Source organism: Anser anser (assembly GCF_964211835.1).
Source record: "Anser anser genome assembly, chromosome: 21".
Classification (NCBI taxonomy): domain Eukaryota; kingdom Metazoa; phylum Chordata; class Aves; order Anseriformes; family Anatidae; genus Anser; species Anser anser.
In genome coordinates, this window is record NC_139742.1 from 4,797,935 (window position 1) to 4,816,584 (window position 18,650).

At 51.1% G+C, this 18,650-nt stretch overlaps 1 protein-coding gene across 6 annotated transcripts in view; it reads right to left on the reverse strand.

Annotated features, from left to right (window-relative positions):
• Positions 1-14,336, reverse strand: part of ASTN2 (astrotactin 2) — a 340,991-nt gene extending 326,655 nt beyond the window's left edge. For 3 of the 6 annotated variants that reach the window (XM_083807088.1, XM_083807093.1, XM_083807095.1), the window contains exon 1: positions 2,706-3,154. In XM_083807088.1, coding sequence (XP_083663214.1) covers positions 2,706-3,048 — 343 coding nt within the window. In that variant the 5' untranslated portion in view covers positions 3,049-3,154. Of the gene's footprint in view, positions 1-2,705; positions 3,155-13,117 lie in introns of those variants that run through there. The other 3 variants (XM_083807091.1, XM_083807089.1, XM_083807094.1) reach the window with 3 other exon arrangements.
• Positions 14,337-18,650: the final 4,314 nt, after the last annotated feature.

Sequence of the window (18,650 nt, forward strand, 5' to 3'; positions counted from 1 at the left end):
AGCCACACCAGGCAGGGAACTGCTGAGTGGCCACAGGACCACAGACCACCTCCCTCAGCCCCAGTGCTTAAACAAACCCATCGCCAAGAAGCCAGCCAAGGTTTATTTCGTGCTTCCTGGCCTGGAAAGGCTTTCGAGCCCCCCAGAGAGAGCAGGAGGGGCAGACAGCAGCAGGCTGAGGAGCAGGGGGAGAGGCAGCACCCGACCTGCTCTCCTCTAGCAGCCACCCCCAGAACAGGATGACCTCAATTTATTCCCAAATAATTTCTCTTCAGAGCCCAGAGTGTCAGCACAAGGACACGGTACCGCCTGCTTTACTATGCTTTTCTTTTCCTCCCCACCCCCAAAATCCCTCCAGGATGCCCGGCGGAGGTAGCTGGCCTGAGGCACAGGTTTAGGAGAGCTCCCTAACACCTCCTCACCCCCCAAAAGCCAGGAAGCTTTGCTAGCAGCCAGCACCCGGACTCAAAGGCATTTGGCAGCCTTCATCCCACTGCAAATCAGCAGGACCTCAGCTCCTGCACAGCTCCCGCAGCTCGGGCCCAGACGTCCACTAACCACGCACAGCACCACACACAAACACACACAAGCATCAGAAATAAGGGCTATCAGAGGTTTTGGCAAAAAGAAGCAACTATTTAAAGCAGTCCCTGCTCGCAAGTCCCTGCAAAGCAATTCCACTGATCTCCCACATGTAACATGATTTTCACCTCCAAGAGCCCATTACGAGGCAGCAGCGGCAGCGCTCGGATTCCCAGCCGCTGCTGAACTTAGAAAAAGATGGAGCAGGAAAAAAAGACAGCAGAAAACTCCAGCATTACTTACTGCCCTAGAACAGTGAGCCTACAAGCCAGCAGGAACCCTCCGCAGCACTCACCCTGAAAAGAGTTAAGTGCGAGCGAGGCTCAGTTGCCACTCCAGGAGATGGGAAGAAATGCGACAAATTTGAAATATCAGAGCATCCACAGCAATTCATGAGCTAGACCTCGGGGAAGGACAAGTGTTTTACCTTCTCTGGAGGCAACCCCCTGATTAATTTCGGGACCATGATGAAGCCATCCCACTGTGGGCAAAGCTTCCATTTATCTCCTGACCCGCCCGACACCCGCAGGGTAAGGGAACAGGAGAGGACACGCTGGTGTCCTGCACCCAGCGACAGAAACACAGCTCTGCAAGAGATGTGCTACATATTTAGGAGTGTGTTCGTAACCAACATCCCAGGCAAGGAAAAGAGATTTTTTTAGACGTGGTCTCTTCAGCAGCAGTCAGTCACAGGAACAGGATTTGCTCTACAAGATCATGTCTCAGATCTATCAAGACAAATTTCTCTCCTCTAACTTGAGCTGTTACCTACACTACACGCAGAGGGGTTTCTCTGCCTTCTGATATATTTAGAGCAGCGCGCAATTCACACCCAGTCCCTGAAGAAACTACTCTAATCTGAAAATTCAAGGCACTGAACCATGAAACTTCTTGTTACTTTTAATCACTGTAAGGTAAATGTCATTCCTACTGCATCAGGTCTGATTTTCGCTGTTACTGCTTGAAATAGACTACCTGGTTTGTTTGGGATTTTTCTGTTTGACCAACCGTGTCTAAGGAAGCCAAACTGCAAACCAGAGTGCTGAAGATGCTCAGTTCAAGAAGTACCATTAACTTATTTATTACAGGTTATTCGCTGAGGGAAAGCTCTGCTGAAAAGGACCTGGAGATGCAGTCGGTCATTTTCCTGCCCTGGCACATCAGAGCCGGGGGAGCAGCCGGTCACTGCCACGAGGTGCAGGAGCAGACCCGTGGCTGGGTGCCCGCCGGGTCAGCCTGCCCGCAGAGCATCTCGATGTGCCGGCCACACGCAGCACAACCCGCCGGCAGCCTCAGCCGAGCCGCGTTACCGTGCAGCATCTCAGACAAAGTTAGGCAGGTGCTCAAACGATCCTGGGTTCAGACACCAAAACGCGAGCAAGCCAGGAGATGAAGAGATCAACAAAAAGCCCTCCAGTGATCTGGCACAGCGAACACACCGCCTTCCACGCAGAATCCTGAGCAGTTCGCCCTGAGGAGCGCCAGGCTGATAACACACAAAAGGCTGGAAGGGACGAGGTGCAGCTGGGGCACCCCATCGACACCGACGGGAGCGGGCATCGGGACCAAAGTACAGCACCAAAATCATTCCTGGTCCCATCCCCCTCCCCGCAAAAGACAAAACGGGGAGAGAAAGTCTGCAGGCATGCTGCGACGGAGCCAAGAACCCGAGTTGTGCATGAAGCAAGAGGGAGCGTTAAGGCGAAGCGTGTCGAAATGTGGGCTCGTACGAGACTCACAGTCCCTGCCGTTCGCCCAGCCGCCGTGGTACCTCCTCTAGGGCTCAGCGGATAAGTTGGAGCACGAGAGGCAGCACCCATCACTTCGCAGCCCCAGCACTGAGCCTTCGCTCCCAGCTCTAACCGGCAACAGCGGCAGCGCTCAGGCCCTGCTTAAAAAAAATAAAAAATCCCTCCCCAGCAGAAAAAAATAATAATAATAATTTAAAACCCGAGCAGGCAGCAAGGACAACGCCAGAAAGCCCTGAAACAGCGCCGGGAAGCCGGGTGCGGGGCAGGAGGAGGAGGATGCCGGGGGAGAAGCCGGGCACGGGGGGCTCCGGGCGGCGCGGGGGCGCTGCGGGGGGCTCGGGGGCAGGTGCGGGGCGGGGGGGCGGCACCTACCGAGGGTGAAGAAGGGCAGCTCGGTGTTGTCCAGGTCGTCCTGCACGGCGACGCGGCCGGGCAGCTCGCTGCGGACGAAGAGCAGCAAGCGGGAGTCGGCGGCGGCAGAAGCGGCGGAGGCGGCGGCGGCGGCGGGCGGGGGGGCACCGCTCCAGCTGATGTCGTTCTCGCGGAGCACCGGCAGCGTGGACACCGTCACCGTCTTCACCCGGCACGGACCGGGGGGCTCCCGAGGCGGGGATGCTGCCGGCGATGCCGCCGCCGAGCCGGGCCCGCCGCCCGGCAGCACCGCCAGCAGCAGCAGCGCGGCGGAGCGGAGGAGAGGCAGCATCCGAGCGGCCATACCGGGCCGGGGCCGGGCACGGGAGATGCCGAGGAAGGAGCCGAACGAGCCGAGCCCGGCCGCTCCGAGCCGCCCCTGCCCGCCGCCGCCGCCCGGCTCCGCCTCGGGTCCGCCCCCGGCCCCGCCGCCGCCCCCGCCCCGGCCCCGCTCCGAGGCCCAGCGGGGGCTCGCACGGCCCCGGCACGGCCGCAGGCGGCCCCGCTCTGGGGGCCCGGCCGCCTTCCCCCTGCCTCCGGGGCTGCCGCACGGGGCGCGGCGTCCTCCCCCCGGCGTGGGGGGCTCGGGGCTTGGCCGCCCCCCGGCTCTACCTGCGCCTCCTGGGCGGCCCCCGGCCAAGCAGGGGGGCTTCCTCCTGCGCTCAGTGCCCGCACAGCCCCGCCACACGCCCCCTGGTACCTCTCACCCGCCGCTGTGACTCCCAGCCCGCTGCCTGCCTCACCCCCTGCTTTGCCCTCGTCCCCCCGGCCCACTGCTCCAGCCAATTCCTCTCTCCCTGCTGCTGCCCTTCGCGGAGCAGCCCTCGCTTTTTCTACTTCATGAGATCCAGGTTTTCCTTCCACGTCTTCCCCCCAGTTCTGGCACTGGGAGCTAAGCTCCTTGCCACGCGCACCCGCAGGCTCATCGCTCCTTTCAGGCGATGCCTGGCCGCCATGGCACAGATCTGTGCTTCCTGCGAGCTTTTCCTAGTTACTAGCTTTTTGCAGGTGAACAGGCACCTCCAGGGTCCTGGGCACACAAAGATGGCTCACAACGACAAGCCTGGAGCAGACAAACCGGTGACTTACAGCAAAGATTTCTGACCCAGGCTTTAACAGCCAGCGTTTAAATGGGAGCCCGAGGACTGGGCAGTGCCGAGGCCTGATCGCAGATCCCCACGTCCACCCATCACAGGGTGCCCCGGTACCATCCGAGGGCTCGAGCTTGTGCTTGAAGAAAAACTAGACGAGCTCCACCACTGCAGTTTTGGCTCATGCCTCAAGCCAACTAGCTCTTGCAGCAGGGAAGCTGGAGGTAGGGGGATTGGCTTGGAGGCAAACCCCATTCCTCCGGGCAGAGGGGACACGGCTGGCCCCAGCCCTGCAGCAGCACGAACCGCTGCCCACAGCGAGCATGACTAACAGAGACAAGGAGCAGCCCACAGCAGTTGTGTGTCAGTGACTCACAACAACAATTTCCGAGTGACTGCTAATCTACCTGATTTTATTTGTAGATGTACAGACAAAGGAAGATGTCAAAACCCTAACAAAGCACGCTTAATGCTCAGGCTTATATTATTTCCACAAGCTAATTAAGATCAATTCATCATACGCCTATTGAGGCAAAACAGCCTTCTGAGATACCTAGGTCATCAAATGTTAAAACCACAACAAGTGCAGAACTGCGCAGGAGATGAAATGCAGCGAACAAACAGCACGAGCACCGCTCCTGGGGCCAGGCCCCGCTCCAGCTCACAGCCTCGACGAGCCTCAGCCCCCGCAGTCAGCATCTGTGTGCATGCGGGGCATATTTCCAGCTTCAGGAATGAACAGAAACCAAAAAGTGCTCACCAGCACACAGGCAAGCCATTACAAAACACTTGCCTTGAGATCCCAGTTACCTTGGCTCTGCCTAATTGGGAGGGCCAGCATTTCCAGGAGCACTGGAAATGCAAAATCATGCAATAACGCAGTCATAACTATCAGCTGTTAGGTGGGAAAGCTGTAATCATAGGAAGTTCCTTCCCTTTTTTTTAAGGGGAAAGGGATAGGTTTGGGCCTGGTTTAGGCTGCTGTCACTATATGTGCTGATTTCTTTTTCCTAATTTTCAAAATTCTAGGAAAAAAAATGAAAGAAACAGTACTGCATAGGCACCCAAAATAACATGATAAAACAGTCTAAAAAGTGATGAAGCACGTTTTTTAGAACTGGAAATCCCCCCAGAGTGAATCTATTTCTATTTAAGGCCACAGCCCTGTTACTTCGATCTCCCTGCAGCAGACCCACACACATCCCACACTCAGAGACCTTTCTTTGCTGTTGGCTACAGGAGGATCCCACAACCGGCGATGGGCCAGGGGCTGCCGGCAACCCTTGGGCTGTGAAGGGGGTCCAGGGGTGAGCACTGCTGCCCCAGCAATGGGCAGCCCACACTGGCATGCGGGTTTTCCTTCTTAGCTCTGCAGTGGGTTTGGCAGAAGTGGGAGGAAAACACATCTTTTAGCTGTATCCGGATGTCCTCTGATCTAGTATATGCCGTCAAGCAATGAGCTGAATGTTTTTTAGGGTTTGGAGTAGGAAAGTAAAGGTCAGGAGATAGGTTCAAACACCTGCTTTGCCACTGCCGGACTTCGGGCAAGCCCTGAGGTAACAGAAATAGAGCTGGGAGGGACCTTTAGGGACTGTCTTGTCTATGTCCCTAACCCAGAGACCCACCCAGGTCTGCCGGTATGTAGGATCTTATTTTGCCTCAGTTCCATGTTGGTAAAGTACCGCCAATAGCCAGCTTCTGACAAGCACACAGATCTCTGCAAGTCCTCCTGCACAAACATGGGCACAGCGATAAGGGAGGACTTTCCTCAGACCACTACCTTTACACAGGCACATTCAGCTTAAAATTAGCCTGGATCCATCCCAGTGTAAATGCAAATCCGTTTTCATTTTTGTGAGAAAAGGATTCCACCTGCCTTATGGTTCCAGAGGACCGAGCTAAACACTGCACTGTTTGAAAGCCCCCGGTAATATTTGCAAAGTGAAATATTTTAGTCCTGGTTTATAACGGAGGTAATGGATTTCCATTATCCACCCTGAGCAGCATTCAACAGAAAAGTAAATGGCACGAACAGGGTAAAGCACACTGCAGTGAGAAAGTCCCACCTGCCAGTAGGATATCTGAGGATCGCTTACAGGATTTTGCTTAAGTTGCTAAAATTTTTAGTTCAAGCGTGTACAAACTGTGGCTTCCCAAGATAACAGCAATGAGGTTTCTCTATCTAAGTGAGGCCCACTTCTGATGTATTCCTGTTCTTCATGGATGCAGCCCTTGCTGCTCAGGGAAGCCAGCAGCAACCCGACCACTGAATGCACCAGGGCCAAGAATAACAAAAGCTGCCATTCCCAGCAAAAAATCAGGGATGGAAGTTGTCTTAGAGTGAAAACATCACGTTGACAAGACCCATCTGGCTCGGGTGCGACGGGGTGGAAGGGGACCTGACAGGCTGTCAGGAGGCTCCAGCTCCGTTCATACCTTGGCTGTGAACCCCTTGTGCAGCATGGGAACCAGCCCGCTCTGGGTCCACCCTCAGAAAGTCAGCGCTCAGGGGGCTGCATCAGCCCCTGCATAACCCAAATGCAAGGAAATAACGTTGTCATAACAGGAAAAAAAGGGATACTGAGCTGCAGAAATCATAGCTGTAACAGTCCCAAACATGGGATTTTCAGCACAAAAAAGCACACTTGCTCTGCCTGAGCTGGGCATTTCTCCACTGTTTAGCCCACCAGTGGGCTGCTATCCACAGAGCAGCCTCTCGAAGCACATGTCGTGTGCCATGCGAACCGGGAGCCTTGGCTGCACCGAACTGTGCCTGCCTCATGCCTGAGCCTGCCCACACTTTCTGAATTTTTCACCTGAGAGGATTTTAGCAGGAACTTGGGCGCTTTCTTATTTCCAAGCAGAGCAGCTCAGCTCCAGGGCTTGCCCCTTCTGTATGACTATCCCAGGTGGGATTCAGGCAAACCCACGGTTTTGCACCTCTCTGAAGAGCTTTGTGCTGAATTTTGCTAGAAAACGCTTAAAATACCTATACTACCTAGGCATAGGAAGGATGGGGAAGGAAAAGTCATTCTCATTTAAAGGGTCACAGGCAAAGCATTCTTAAACCTTCAGTCCTGTGAGCTGGATTTCTGGACACGCAGAACTAATGCATCTTTTATTGGCTGGCACCGAGGAGGAGGTTATTGCAAAAATATCAATAGCGGCTTTCTGAAGTGGTTTTCAATTGGCTCTATTATCAAATATATGTACGTAGAGCAACAATCATTAAAATGTACTACGTATTTACAATATACAGAACAATTTATGTCTGTAACACCTCAAATCGGGCTGCTAGCAAGTGGAGAAAGTCGGAGGTATGATGTAATCAGAGGCTTATATTTCACTCCGCAAGAGTCACCTCGGCATCAATAACTCCGCTACAGAAGCGAGAAGGATTTTTATATTCCTAAGGAAACACCACAAAATTAATTTTGCTCCCAAGCCGCAGCGTAGAAACGCTGGTCTTCAGCCATATGGTACCTGACTGTGGTCTGCGACCACATTGCTCAAGCTGTGCTTTTGTCAGCTCTCACGAGCAAAGCTGAAGACAGTCTGGGTCAGCAATTCGGAGAAATGCCTCCCGGGAGAGCGAGCGAGGGGATGCAGAAAGCGCCCTTTGCAATTCAGTAGGTGACATCCTTGCTTCTGGGTTAATGGTGAGCCAACAGACCCCACGCTGTGCTCAGGGCTGCAGGAGATGTCTTCCTGACACAGCATCAAGCGAGGATCTTCCTGGCCACTTGCAGATAAGCACCCCGAGGGGACGCTTTGCAAAACAGGGGAGCCAAAGCCAGCAGCCAGGAGCTGCTGAATTCCCTTCCCCCCCAAATGCAAGTTGGATGCAGTAATTCATTCAGACCCTTTACTGAAACATCTCTACGCACAGGGGAACCATCCCTAAGCTCATTTCAGAAGATCCTGGGCTAGTAACAGGGGAGGATTAAGAGGGCTGCACAATTTGCACAGCCAGCAAAGGCTTTGGAGCATTTGGGGCCAAGGTATGGAGCAAACAGCTGCGTTACCAGTAACAGTCCTGACTCCCCCCAGGGGGCAGGTGCCCATCACCCCAGTGTCAGGGCATTTGCTCCTTTTCCTGCTGGGTTGTACCCCCTTGCACCAGCCCCCCCTTTATAACCCACCCTGCCACACACTGGGGTTTCAGCCACATGTCCCCAGGAGCACATCCAGCCGCTCCTAGGGCTGGAGCGGTACTGAAAGGGGACCTCGCTGACCCCAAGGCAAGCCCTTACCTCAACACCTGGAGCCAGGCAGGTGCCTCGCTACAAGTCCCCCCTCCAGACAGCCCCATGGCCAGGGGGAGGCAGGTACAGCCTGGCCAGCACCCTTACGGAGCAGGAGAGACCCCAAAAACAACTGGAAAGCAACCAGTTGCTCAAGCCAAAGGCTCAAAGCAAGGCTGTTTTGCTGGGAGGGGGCTGCAGCAGGAATGCTCCACACCGAGGTTCCCCCTCCTTCACTGCCACCCTCAGCACTAACAGCCTCCAGCACAGCTCCCTCCTGCCCGAGATGAAAGAAACTTTAAATGCACGTAACTCTTGCACTCTACTTAATTAATCAGTTTGTGCATTACAAGTGAAACTTCTTTGATGCATGAAATATTAAGGAGCAGCAAAGGGAAGGAGAGGGGCGATGGGGGAGGGAGCAAGGCTTGGCTTTCACTGCCAAGAGATGGATGGGCTGAGGGACAGGGGCTAAACTGCAGAGAGCGCAGCTCCGGCAGGACAGCCTGGCATGATAGATGCCAGCGAGCAAAGGATTTTTCCCTGCACTTCTTGCCTCTCAAGCATATGGTTTTTATTCCATGTTCAAGCCCTCCATGCTCAGCCAGGTCAGCTCACACAGGCGCAGGAAGGGGACAGTGCCTCATTAAACTTTCATGAAAAATAATCTCTGGTTGATTCATTGTTTTTTATCTCACGATGGCTGCAAGAGAGTGAAGCGAAATGCATCTTTGGTAAAAAAAAAAAAGACAGCTCCATTCTGGAAAAGCCAGCCTGGCTTTTAGTCAGATGAGGCTCTCCCAGAGGATGGGTGAGTAGTTATCTGTGTTACGGGTCTGCAAGTGCCATTTCCACACCGAACTACAGAGGAGAGAAAGCAGAAATCCGCGCACGTCAGGGCGGATATCACAGCAGCCCTTGATAGCGCACAGTGAGAACTCGGTGCCACAGCGCTGGGTGTACAACAGAGCCACTCTGCTCTTAAAAACAAACAACAAAAGCCCTTTTCTCCCAAAGCACCACACTTGATCAAAGTCACCTGTCAGGTCTGCCCCAGAGTCCAAAGCACAACCCAACATCTTCGCTTTCCATCCTGCTCCTTCGGAGCTCGTCTGAGCGCAGGCTGGGCTCTGAGCAGGGGCTGGCAGAGCAGCCCTGCTGGTCCAGAGCCACCCGGCCCTGCTCAGCACCACAACGCCGGGCAGCCCGAGCCCAGCAGCCAGGTACAGCAGGTCCCTCACAAACAAATGGTGATGGTGCAGTCTGCATTAGCTGGGTAAAGGGTAATAAATGAATAAATGGGTTAATTATATCCACCACAGAATTTAATTATACCATCTCTGTTCACTCTGCTTCAGCCAGAATCTCAATTATAAGTCTTTATTTTCAAGGTTTTACAGCTTGGACATAAAAATTTGCTCTGGGCTCAAACGTGACACACAAGGTCTTCTGTTCAGGGACTGCTCCAGATTTTTTTTTTTAACCAATCTTTTTCAAAAAGGTCAGGCTGGGGGACCAGATGGCTCAAGGGGAAGGTAATGAAGATGCAGGGCTTTTCTGAAAGAGGTGGCTGGCTGAATCCAGGCAGCTTCACAGAGCTGAGGCATTATTAAAGTGTGGGTGAAACCACGCTCAACTCACCTGTCCCTGGCAGGTGGAAGCCCTCATTGCCAAATGAACACAGGGCTGCTGCTAATTGGCACCCCCAGCACCCATCAGCAGGGACCAGGGGTTGCAGGGCTGGGGCAAGGCACCCCCCAGCCCCCAGGGAGCCAGGCACAGCAGGGCCACGCAGGGGAAGCTCACACAGCCACAGCCTGCACCAAGAATGTGCTCCAGGGCTGCCAGGTGCAGGCTCACTGCTTCCCCCAGCACCACAAGCATCACACCTGTCCCCACCTCCCCCTCCCAACACCCTGCTCCCAGGGGAGAAGGGCTGCAAAGGGGGGCCCCCACATGGCTGGAAAAGCAGAAGGGAAATGAAGTATTGCACTTTTTCTGTTATGGTTTTGAAGGTAATTTAGGACCCACCTCCTGCTTTCTGGAGTTGACAGTATTGAAATCCAGTACTTGTCTCGTTAAATGTGCTCTGAAATATTCTGATCATTCTAAAATGTCAATAGTGTTACAGGAAAAAAAAACAAAACATGTTTACCAGCAGCAGAAGCATCTACAGTCTCAGGTCACATCCTCATTCAATCCAAGGTAATTTTTTTTTGTTGTTTCCTCATTGAGTTAATTAGTTGATTTGCTTTTCCTGCCCAATGCCAAACCCCCACCTCCCTGCACATGGAAGCACTGACTGCCAGCAGGGACCAGCTCTCAGCAGCCTCCCTGCCAAGGCTCCTCACCTGCCTGCACAGGCTGCAGCCACCCCCCCCCATCCATCCCCTGCTCTCCCTGCAGCACCAGGGCTGGTCCTCCTGGCTAGGCACAGCCTCCTTTCCCAGGAGCACTGCAGGTGCCTGCTCCTCTTCCACAAGCTTTGGCCACCCTGGCACATCCGTGTATTTCACAGAGTCCCCCCACAACCCCAGTGCTGGTCTTCTGCACGTGCTATGCGTCTTAAATGCACTTGGTAAACTAGAACAGATCTACCTGGTAAGTCAGACTCCAGTAGAGCTGAAAACATTTACCCAACAGATCACAGCAGCTCCTCTTCTAGCTGGTACATCGGAATTTAACCCTTAGAAAACCCTGACATACATCAGCCAGCCAAGTTACTGCTCAGAAGGCTATGATATATAGCAGGAATTACCGGTAATAAAGGAAAAGATATATGGAATGGATTAATCAAATCATAAATTTCTTAGATCTCCGTGGCAGTCCATAAATCAAACTTGGATCTATGCTTCTGGCCCTCACTCTATAATGTGAAATGTAGATGACCTACATAGTGGTTTTTTTGTTTTTTGTTTTTTTTTTGTTGTTGTTGTTTTGGTTTTTGTTTTTTTTAGATGTCCAGTTGGACACACCCTGGGTAAATAATCAAATGTTTTTTCCCAAAAAGATCACCTCCATGTATTGCAAGCTGCACCACTGAGGATGTGTTTTCTGGAAGGTTAAAAAGAAAGCATATTCCCCCACCAGGAGCTAAACTGGACCCAGAACACAAATTACTGGGCCAGGATAGCCATGGCACAGCTTGGATCAGCTGTAGCTTTTTGAGACAGGGCTCTATAAGCTCAGATAACCACCCTGGACTACCAGCCACCCAGCTTAGTTTTTTTTTTTTTAATTTAACCCTATTTTTATGTGCATAGCAGCTGGAAACCCTGGAGGAGAAAATACTTCTGGGACCCCAGAAATCACCAGCCAGTTCACTGCTGAGGTTACACTCCAACCAGGCTGATTTAAAAGAAACCCCTGACTACAGGGAGCAGAATCTGTCTTGTCGCTTATCCACATTTCCATCAAAAGCTCAGAACCACCCCCGTACACCAAAGGCCTCAGCTATCTCAGACTGACCCTTGCTTTCAGCCCACTTGTTTTTCGCACAGTTCCACAGCTTCTGCACCTATTAACTTCTGCTGTTTTGCTGTGCAGGGAGGAAAGCTCTGATAAGACTTCTGCCATTCCTAACACTCACTGGAGCCCTGTCTCTGACACCAGCCCTTGCCTCTGGACCTCTGCTGCCCCAGTCAAATCTGGATTAACAAGCTTGCATCCTAGCCTGGGAAGGTCTCAGCTGCTTTGGTGTGAGATCTTAGCAAAATAAGAGCAACAGCATGCTCAGAGTGAGCCTGCTCCACAGCTCAAACATCAATGTGTATTTACCAGAGGGAGCAGCAGGCTTTAGAAGTTCGATTTCTTTTTGACTGTCCACGAGAGACATGAAACAAGGAGATTAAACACCAGGAATAAACACCTATAAATAAAACTGACTATTTAAGCCCACAAAAGACAGGACATCTGTCATGAAGGCTCCCACTCTCCTCCAGCCCCAGCACAGCAGTGCTTCTGATTTTGTTTACAGCAGCACAGGACAACATCAGAGCATCCACCTTCCCTTTGAACCTGGCTCTTGCTCTGCCAGGCTCTACAGAGATCCCACTTAGACACCAATTATCAAAGTCCTGCCTTGACCAAGAGACTGCAGCTGTGGATTATTGTTCCCCCACCCTCTTCCTTTTCTTTTCTCTAAAAAAATTAAAAAAGGAAAAAAACACTATAAAAAGAAGCTTGTTTGCTTAAAAAGCCACTGACAAAGCTTAACCTGAGCCCAAGTAGGAGAGGGTTAAAAACTGAGATGCTCTTTAGCTGAATACAGGCAGAGGGGCTGCAGCAGGAGGATACAGGCTGTGTGTCTGGCAGCGGATGCCCTCTGTTGGCATCTTTCAGAAATATGATTAGCAATGCAAGCTGGCTGCTCCGAATCGATGCAATTTGCTCATTGTTTATCCTGGGCCACGTGGAACAGCCCTCGGTGCAGGGCCTGAGCTGCGAGCACAATGTAAATGGCAGCCCCTGCTCCCCCTCGCCAGCAGTGCCCCTGGGCACAGGGGGAATATTTGCACACCCTGTGCAGCACAGCAGTGCAAACAGCACGGGGCAGGGACCCACGGGACTCGGCCTGCTTCTGCACCTGCTCTGGTGGTAGCTGTGGTGAGATGCTCACACCTCGCTTTATCCAGGTGCGTGCCCTATCGGGCACAGATGCAGGGCACTGGTTTATGCAGGCAGGGCAGTGGCTTTCTGCAGGGAGAAGCTCTGGCAGCAGCTCCACAAAGAGCACCCGAGGCACAGGGGAGCAAGGGCAGCACAAGAGGAGAGGAAAGGAGTGATGCACAAACAATGATCTTGCAGCAAGCATCAACAATGAGTTTAGAGACTGGGTTTCTGCTCTAAAACTGCTCCTTCCAAGAACATAAGTAAAAACCAAACCACCTCAACTGCCTTACACAGCTACTGCTGCCACCAGGGCTCGTGCATAGGCCAACAGGCTGAAAAATTGCTCTCCAAGGACCAAGCTCTCTGCTGCTCCATGCAGCCCAATAACCACAGCTGTGCTGGGTCCCCCCCAGCCCTCCCACCTTACCTGAGCAGGGCTGGCTGTCGAGAATCCAGGGCATCAGGGAGTTTCTAGAGGCAGCACTGAAAGCCCATCCAGGAGGGCAGTTGGTGGGGCACGACCCAGAGGAACAGCACAGCCACAAAAGCCCTGGAGACAGCCCCACGCACAGACAGAAGGAGGCTCATTGCCCTGGTCTGGGCTTAAATACAGCCCTGCTATGGCTGGGCCAGGTGGGGCTCATTAGGGATCGTAAGGGATCGTTAGGGCTCATTAGGGTTCTCCTGGCCTTAACCGTTTCTCAGGTGCAAACTTTTAGGTAGGTCAGGACTAGAAATGATGTCTCCTGCTGCTGGGCTTTGCCCCAGAAACTGCTAAAAGATACATAAGGAGGGCTCCATCTTCAAAATCCCCTTTAATGGCAGTTCAGAGGTGTAATGCTACTCTTCACCCCACCCCCGAAAGTAGCCTCAATGCAGAACAAGCACAACGTTTCTTGTGATTGATTTGTGGTTATTTTATTGCTAAAGAAAGCAAAAGTAAACTCTGAACCAAAGGAGATCATAAGCAGTAAACGATAATTATTCCAGTTACAGTCTCCTTTGTGCATCTCTCCGAGGAGACTTTATAACAGATTATATGGTCAGAGTGGATTTACCCTTGAAGGAGATCTAAGTGCCTTTCTCCTGAAATGGGTTGGAATCTTGCTTTAATGGTAGATAAAAAACAAGGTGCAGAGAGGACTTGTCTGTATGTGTGTGGGGAGTCTCGTAAATCCTATTTGGGTATATCAGGGATAATCTAAACAGCTGGTAATAATAAATGTGAATAATCTTAAATAAACCCCGTGAAGCCAATGCAAACATTTAAGTCACTTATTCAAAAGAGGCCATAGCAAGATCTGCCTTAAGAAAGGCACATCAAAGAATATCAAAGTTCCTACATCTGAATACAATCGCACTCCTCCTGCTCCGTGACCCAAATTTAGCCGGTCTCTCAATTTCAAGCAAACACTTCCTAGTCAATCTGGTGTTTAGAGGAGAAGCTGCCAACACCCTGAGTTATGGGGGCATTTGGGTACCCTCTTAAATCAGCTCAAAAACGCAAATGAAATTTTGCGGTGATATTTTATGGCTTCATCTCATCGGTGAACGTACGGCTCAGCGTCCTCCTGAACTGCCGGGCTTCCACAACCCAGCCTGCAACGATCCCAAGCAAAGGATGGGGACAAAGACTTTTAGCTCTGCGCAGAGTTTTCAGACCCCACCTCATCCCCTTGCTTTGTGGGAAGGGTAAATTGACGGCTGTCATCCCTTCACCCGCGTTGGGGGAAGGACTTGGTAATGTCTTCAGCTCATGAATATGTAATCTGCTGAATGCCTGTGCAGTACACTTCTAATTGCCTTTGTTCTTGCAGCAGGAAATTCTCAGAGCATCTTATGAGTTTTTCTTTTGTTCAGTCAATTTTCTGAGTCATTCTTTTAGTTTCCTCAAGGTTTAATGGTAGCTGAAATTCTGTTTCCAATAAGTCCAAACAACTTTAGTTTTATGTGTAAAAGTCTCCTGGCTCTCAAAATAGTCTTAATTTAATTAATTCTTAAAGAATGCCTTTAAACTTGAGCAATCATTAAAGAAGTTATTGTCCTTTTTTCTTAACAACCTTTAGTGAGGTGCCTCTTGACAGATAAGTAATTCCCCAATTAATATAAATATTCCATGCTTCAGCTACTGCTGAAGTAGTAACCGACTGCAGCAGCATCTGACCTTGCCGTGTTGTACATAAAGCATCTCACCAGTCATGTAGCAAATGCAAAGGGGAAGCTATTTTCTGAGCGTCTGTACACAGATGCGCAATACTTGCAACTGCACATCTCAGGAGGAGCTTGTCATTGCAAACGTTCAAGGAATCAACCAAGCTTCACGGCAACAAGAGGAAACACGAGTTGAACAGGAGTAGCTAACATCTTCCAGAGACCTGTTTTCCAGTCCTCTGTTTGTTTTTGTTTGAAGTCTTCAAAGCGCTTATAGACAAAATTACTTTCAATAGGAATAATATATCACCTCTTTTGGCTGATATAAAGTACATATTTTTTCCTACAGGAAAGAAAAAAAATGAAAGAAGCCTGATTTTTATCGAATGCCTTATGGAACTCATAAAACATTCCTACATTCCTCTTTTTCCTAAATTTCCTGAAAGGTTTATTTTTTTTGCAATAAAACTCATGTCTATGCTACACTACTGTCCTATACACTATTTTTTTTTCCTCTTTGCTGAAAAATTCTTGTTAGCTGTTGTGCGTTGACCAAATGGTTTCTGGCTTTACAATCTGTCACTAGTACTGCATTTACAGCTTGCAATTAATGGCTTCGATTAAATATTTTGCACAAAGCTGCATGTTCCAGTAGCCGATCCGTACATATTTTCCAAAACATGGAAAAAAGATAAGTGTATGGAAAATTAAACCAAGTCTGAAGTTATAAAAATGGCCTTTGAGTCTGGATAAATACATACAGTGTTTTATAGCCGAGGATATTATCTCTTTTGATACTGCAGCTTGCCCTTGGGTGACAGGAAGCAGAATCTTTCCTGGATTTCTTTAAATGAGGCTGAAAGCCTTCTTTGGTAAAGTGTGCATATAACATGGGCTGATATTCACTGCAAGTACGTGGGGTATTTTTAAAGTGGTGTGGTTTTTAAGAAAACATATGGTGTTAAAAGCCATTTCTTTTCATCAATATGGATAGGATACCCTTAATTAATGCAGAGACCACCATGCTCTTCTCGCTCTCTTATGGGGGCTGTGAGGCTTGCTGGAAGTTTCCCCCAGCCTGGAGAGGAGAAGGCCCCTGCAGTCCCTAGAGTTAACTGTAGCCACCCACGATGGGTTACATAGTGATGTGCAGGCAGCTGGGATCACGACTTAGACATGGAGCAACCTGACAGATGACCAGAGATGCCAACAGGAGACCAGAGCTCCTTCGGATGAGCGGAGGCTCTTGGTGATATCTCCTGCACATCTCCAGCTGCCCCGTGCCTCCTTCTTTGCTGTAGCTCGAGTAGAGCCGATGTCAGCCGAGCCAGGCTCCTGCTCCACGCCTTCTCCAAGGCACGGGGGCTTGGCAGCCCTCCCAGGACACGGACAAGGGGAGGCCAACTCCCTGCACACCGCTCTGCGCTCGCTTGACGTGAATCACTGTCTGCGGGTTGGCTCTTGGAGCCTGCACGGGGCTGTCTGGCGCAAGGCCTGACAGCAGACCAAAGAGCCCTCTCTCTGCTCCTCTCCTGGGCTTCTGCCCATCTCTGAGTAGCTATTACAAGCTCCTATTTCTCTATCAAATGGCAATTCTGCAAAAGAAAGGAAAGATAATTTCTCTCTCCCCAGACACTCATCCAGGAGGGCATCCAGGATGGATCAGCGCTGTGCAGAGTGCTGGAAGCTGTGGGCTTCTCAGTTGAGACTTTGGGGGTCCATTTGGGGTGGTCCAAAAGGACTTTTCCCTGCAAGCTGTTGTCCTCTGTCTGGTGGAGATATTGCTTTGGGGCTTGCTGCAGGAATGTCATCTCTTGTGCCTCTCCACCTGACAGTCATGTGGCAGTCAAGTGTAATAACTCCTTAAAAAAATCAAAAACATCAGCAGGTGAACCCAAGGGCAAGGCTGTTGTTTTCTTTGCCCAAAACTCCCCTTCATTCCCACCTGGTGCTGCTGAGCGTGCAAATGAGGCTTCTCCTCTTGCCATCTCCATCCAGGTGCCTCCACCACGCACTGGCACCCAACCAAGGCAGTGCACTGCGGGGTTTTGCTCGCTGTGTGCTCTGAATGACAGGCAGAGCCCCCAACGTGCCATCCCAGGGGGTTCCACGCAGCCCCAGCACACACATCGGGCTGGGTCGGGGGTGCTGGGAGGTGCTCAGCTGCCAAGGGAGGGGATCGGCTCAGCCCCCAGCAGAAAGCCGCATGTCATGTCCTGCTGACCGTGGCTCTGTCACTCCTCCCTCCACACGCCTGCACAGGCGGCAGGAGACATTTTGCAAAAGGGAAAATGTTAAATTCATCATTTTCCCAACCTCTCTGCCATGCCTTCGCAGTGCAGCAGCAGAGGCTGGGTGCCACGCAGGGCAGTTTCCATTGATGCAGAGCCTGAGTATATCCTGAGCGCGGCTCGCTTTATTTACACCCACTCACCAGTCCTCAAATAAAGCCAGTGATCTCTTTTTCCAGAGCTCCCTGAGCTTCCAGGCACTGGCTTTGGCTAGAGCTTTCACTTCAATCCAAGATCCAAGCAGAAAAGAAATCACCATGTTTTTCTCTTTCCAAAACTGAGTGTACAGATAAGCCTTCATTCCCCAAACAAATATTCTGCTTTCCTTCTCTTCTAGACTGCTTTTTTCTTTGCAGCCAGTTCCTTCCAGCTCTCATAATTCCTGTTGCTTCCCCCTGATCTCTGTCCAGTTATCGAACCTCCTCCTTCCCATACGATAACCCCTCTGGCCACGGAGCTCCGGTTCAGCATCACCAGTCCCTACGACTGCTGCACAGCTCCTAGATCATCTGCCTTTTTATACAACCTGGGACGATGTTTGTCTTTTCATACAACCTGGATGATGTTTGCCATTTTTGTAGCAGCTTGATAGCACTGGCTCCCGTTCACTTTGTGGAACAGAATAAACCCCAGACCTTTTTCTGTTGAACTGAAGCCCAGCTCGCCTGCGCAGTCCATCATCCCCAGGCATATTACTTTCTGGCTGCCCCAGCTGAATCTCAGCCTCTTCGTTTCTCAGTTCATTTCTCCAGTTCGTCACAGAGGCATTTGAAGAAGAGTGTCCTTGATAAAGCCATAATCACTGAGACTCCTCTCCTGCACACCTTCTAGATACCCGCACGTGGTATATTTGTATCTTTCAATCAGATTTTGCAGAGATTGCAGTTAAATTGATGGGTCTATAGCTCCCCACCTCTGCCCGCTTTCCCAATACTTTTTAAAAGTTAGGTGATTTTTGTCCCTTTTCAGTCTTCTGGTGCTTCCAGAGATAACCCCTAATGACTCTGAGATTGCCGCAGCCGGTTCTGCAAGTATCCATGGCTTAAATTCACCAGGTTTGGAATAATCTTCCCAGAAGGGTTTTCCTCCTTGCTTCTGTCAGTCAGCAGCTGGCTTATCACCAGGAACAGAAGGGATTATATCCCTTGTAAGCATTTTATCCGCTTATCTGTGGATGTTCATTATCTGTCTATCACTCTCCGAATCCTCCAGAGCCCTTGTCCTCCGTGGTTGTTCTGTAGCACTGAGTTCCCCAAGTCGGACCCTTCCACTCTCCTGAATTTCAGTGAAATCAGAGCCAGGCTCTTCTCAAGCTGAAGCATGAGTAGCAATAGTCCCAAGTAGCAACAAGAGAAATTTCGACTAAGTACAAGGAAAAATGTTCACAATGGTTGAAGACAGCCTGGATGAAGCCCTGGAAGCATCCGGAGAGCAGCCCTGAGCAGCCTGACCCAAGTTAGCCCTGCTCTGAGCAAGGCTCAGGACCTCCAGATCTCCCTTCAGCCCACGGTTTTGGAA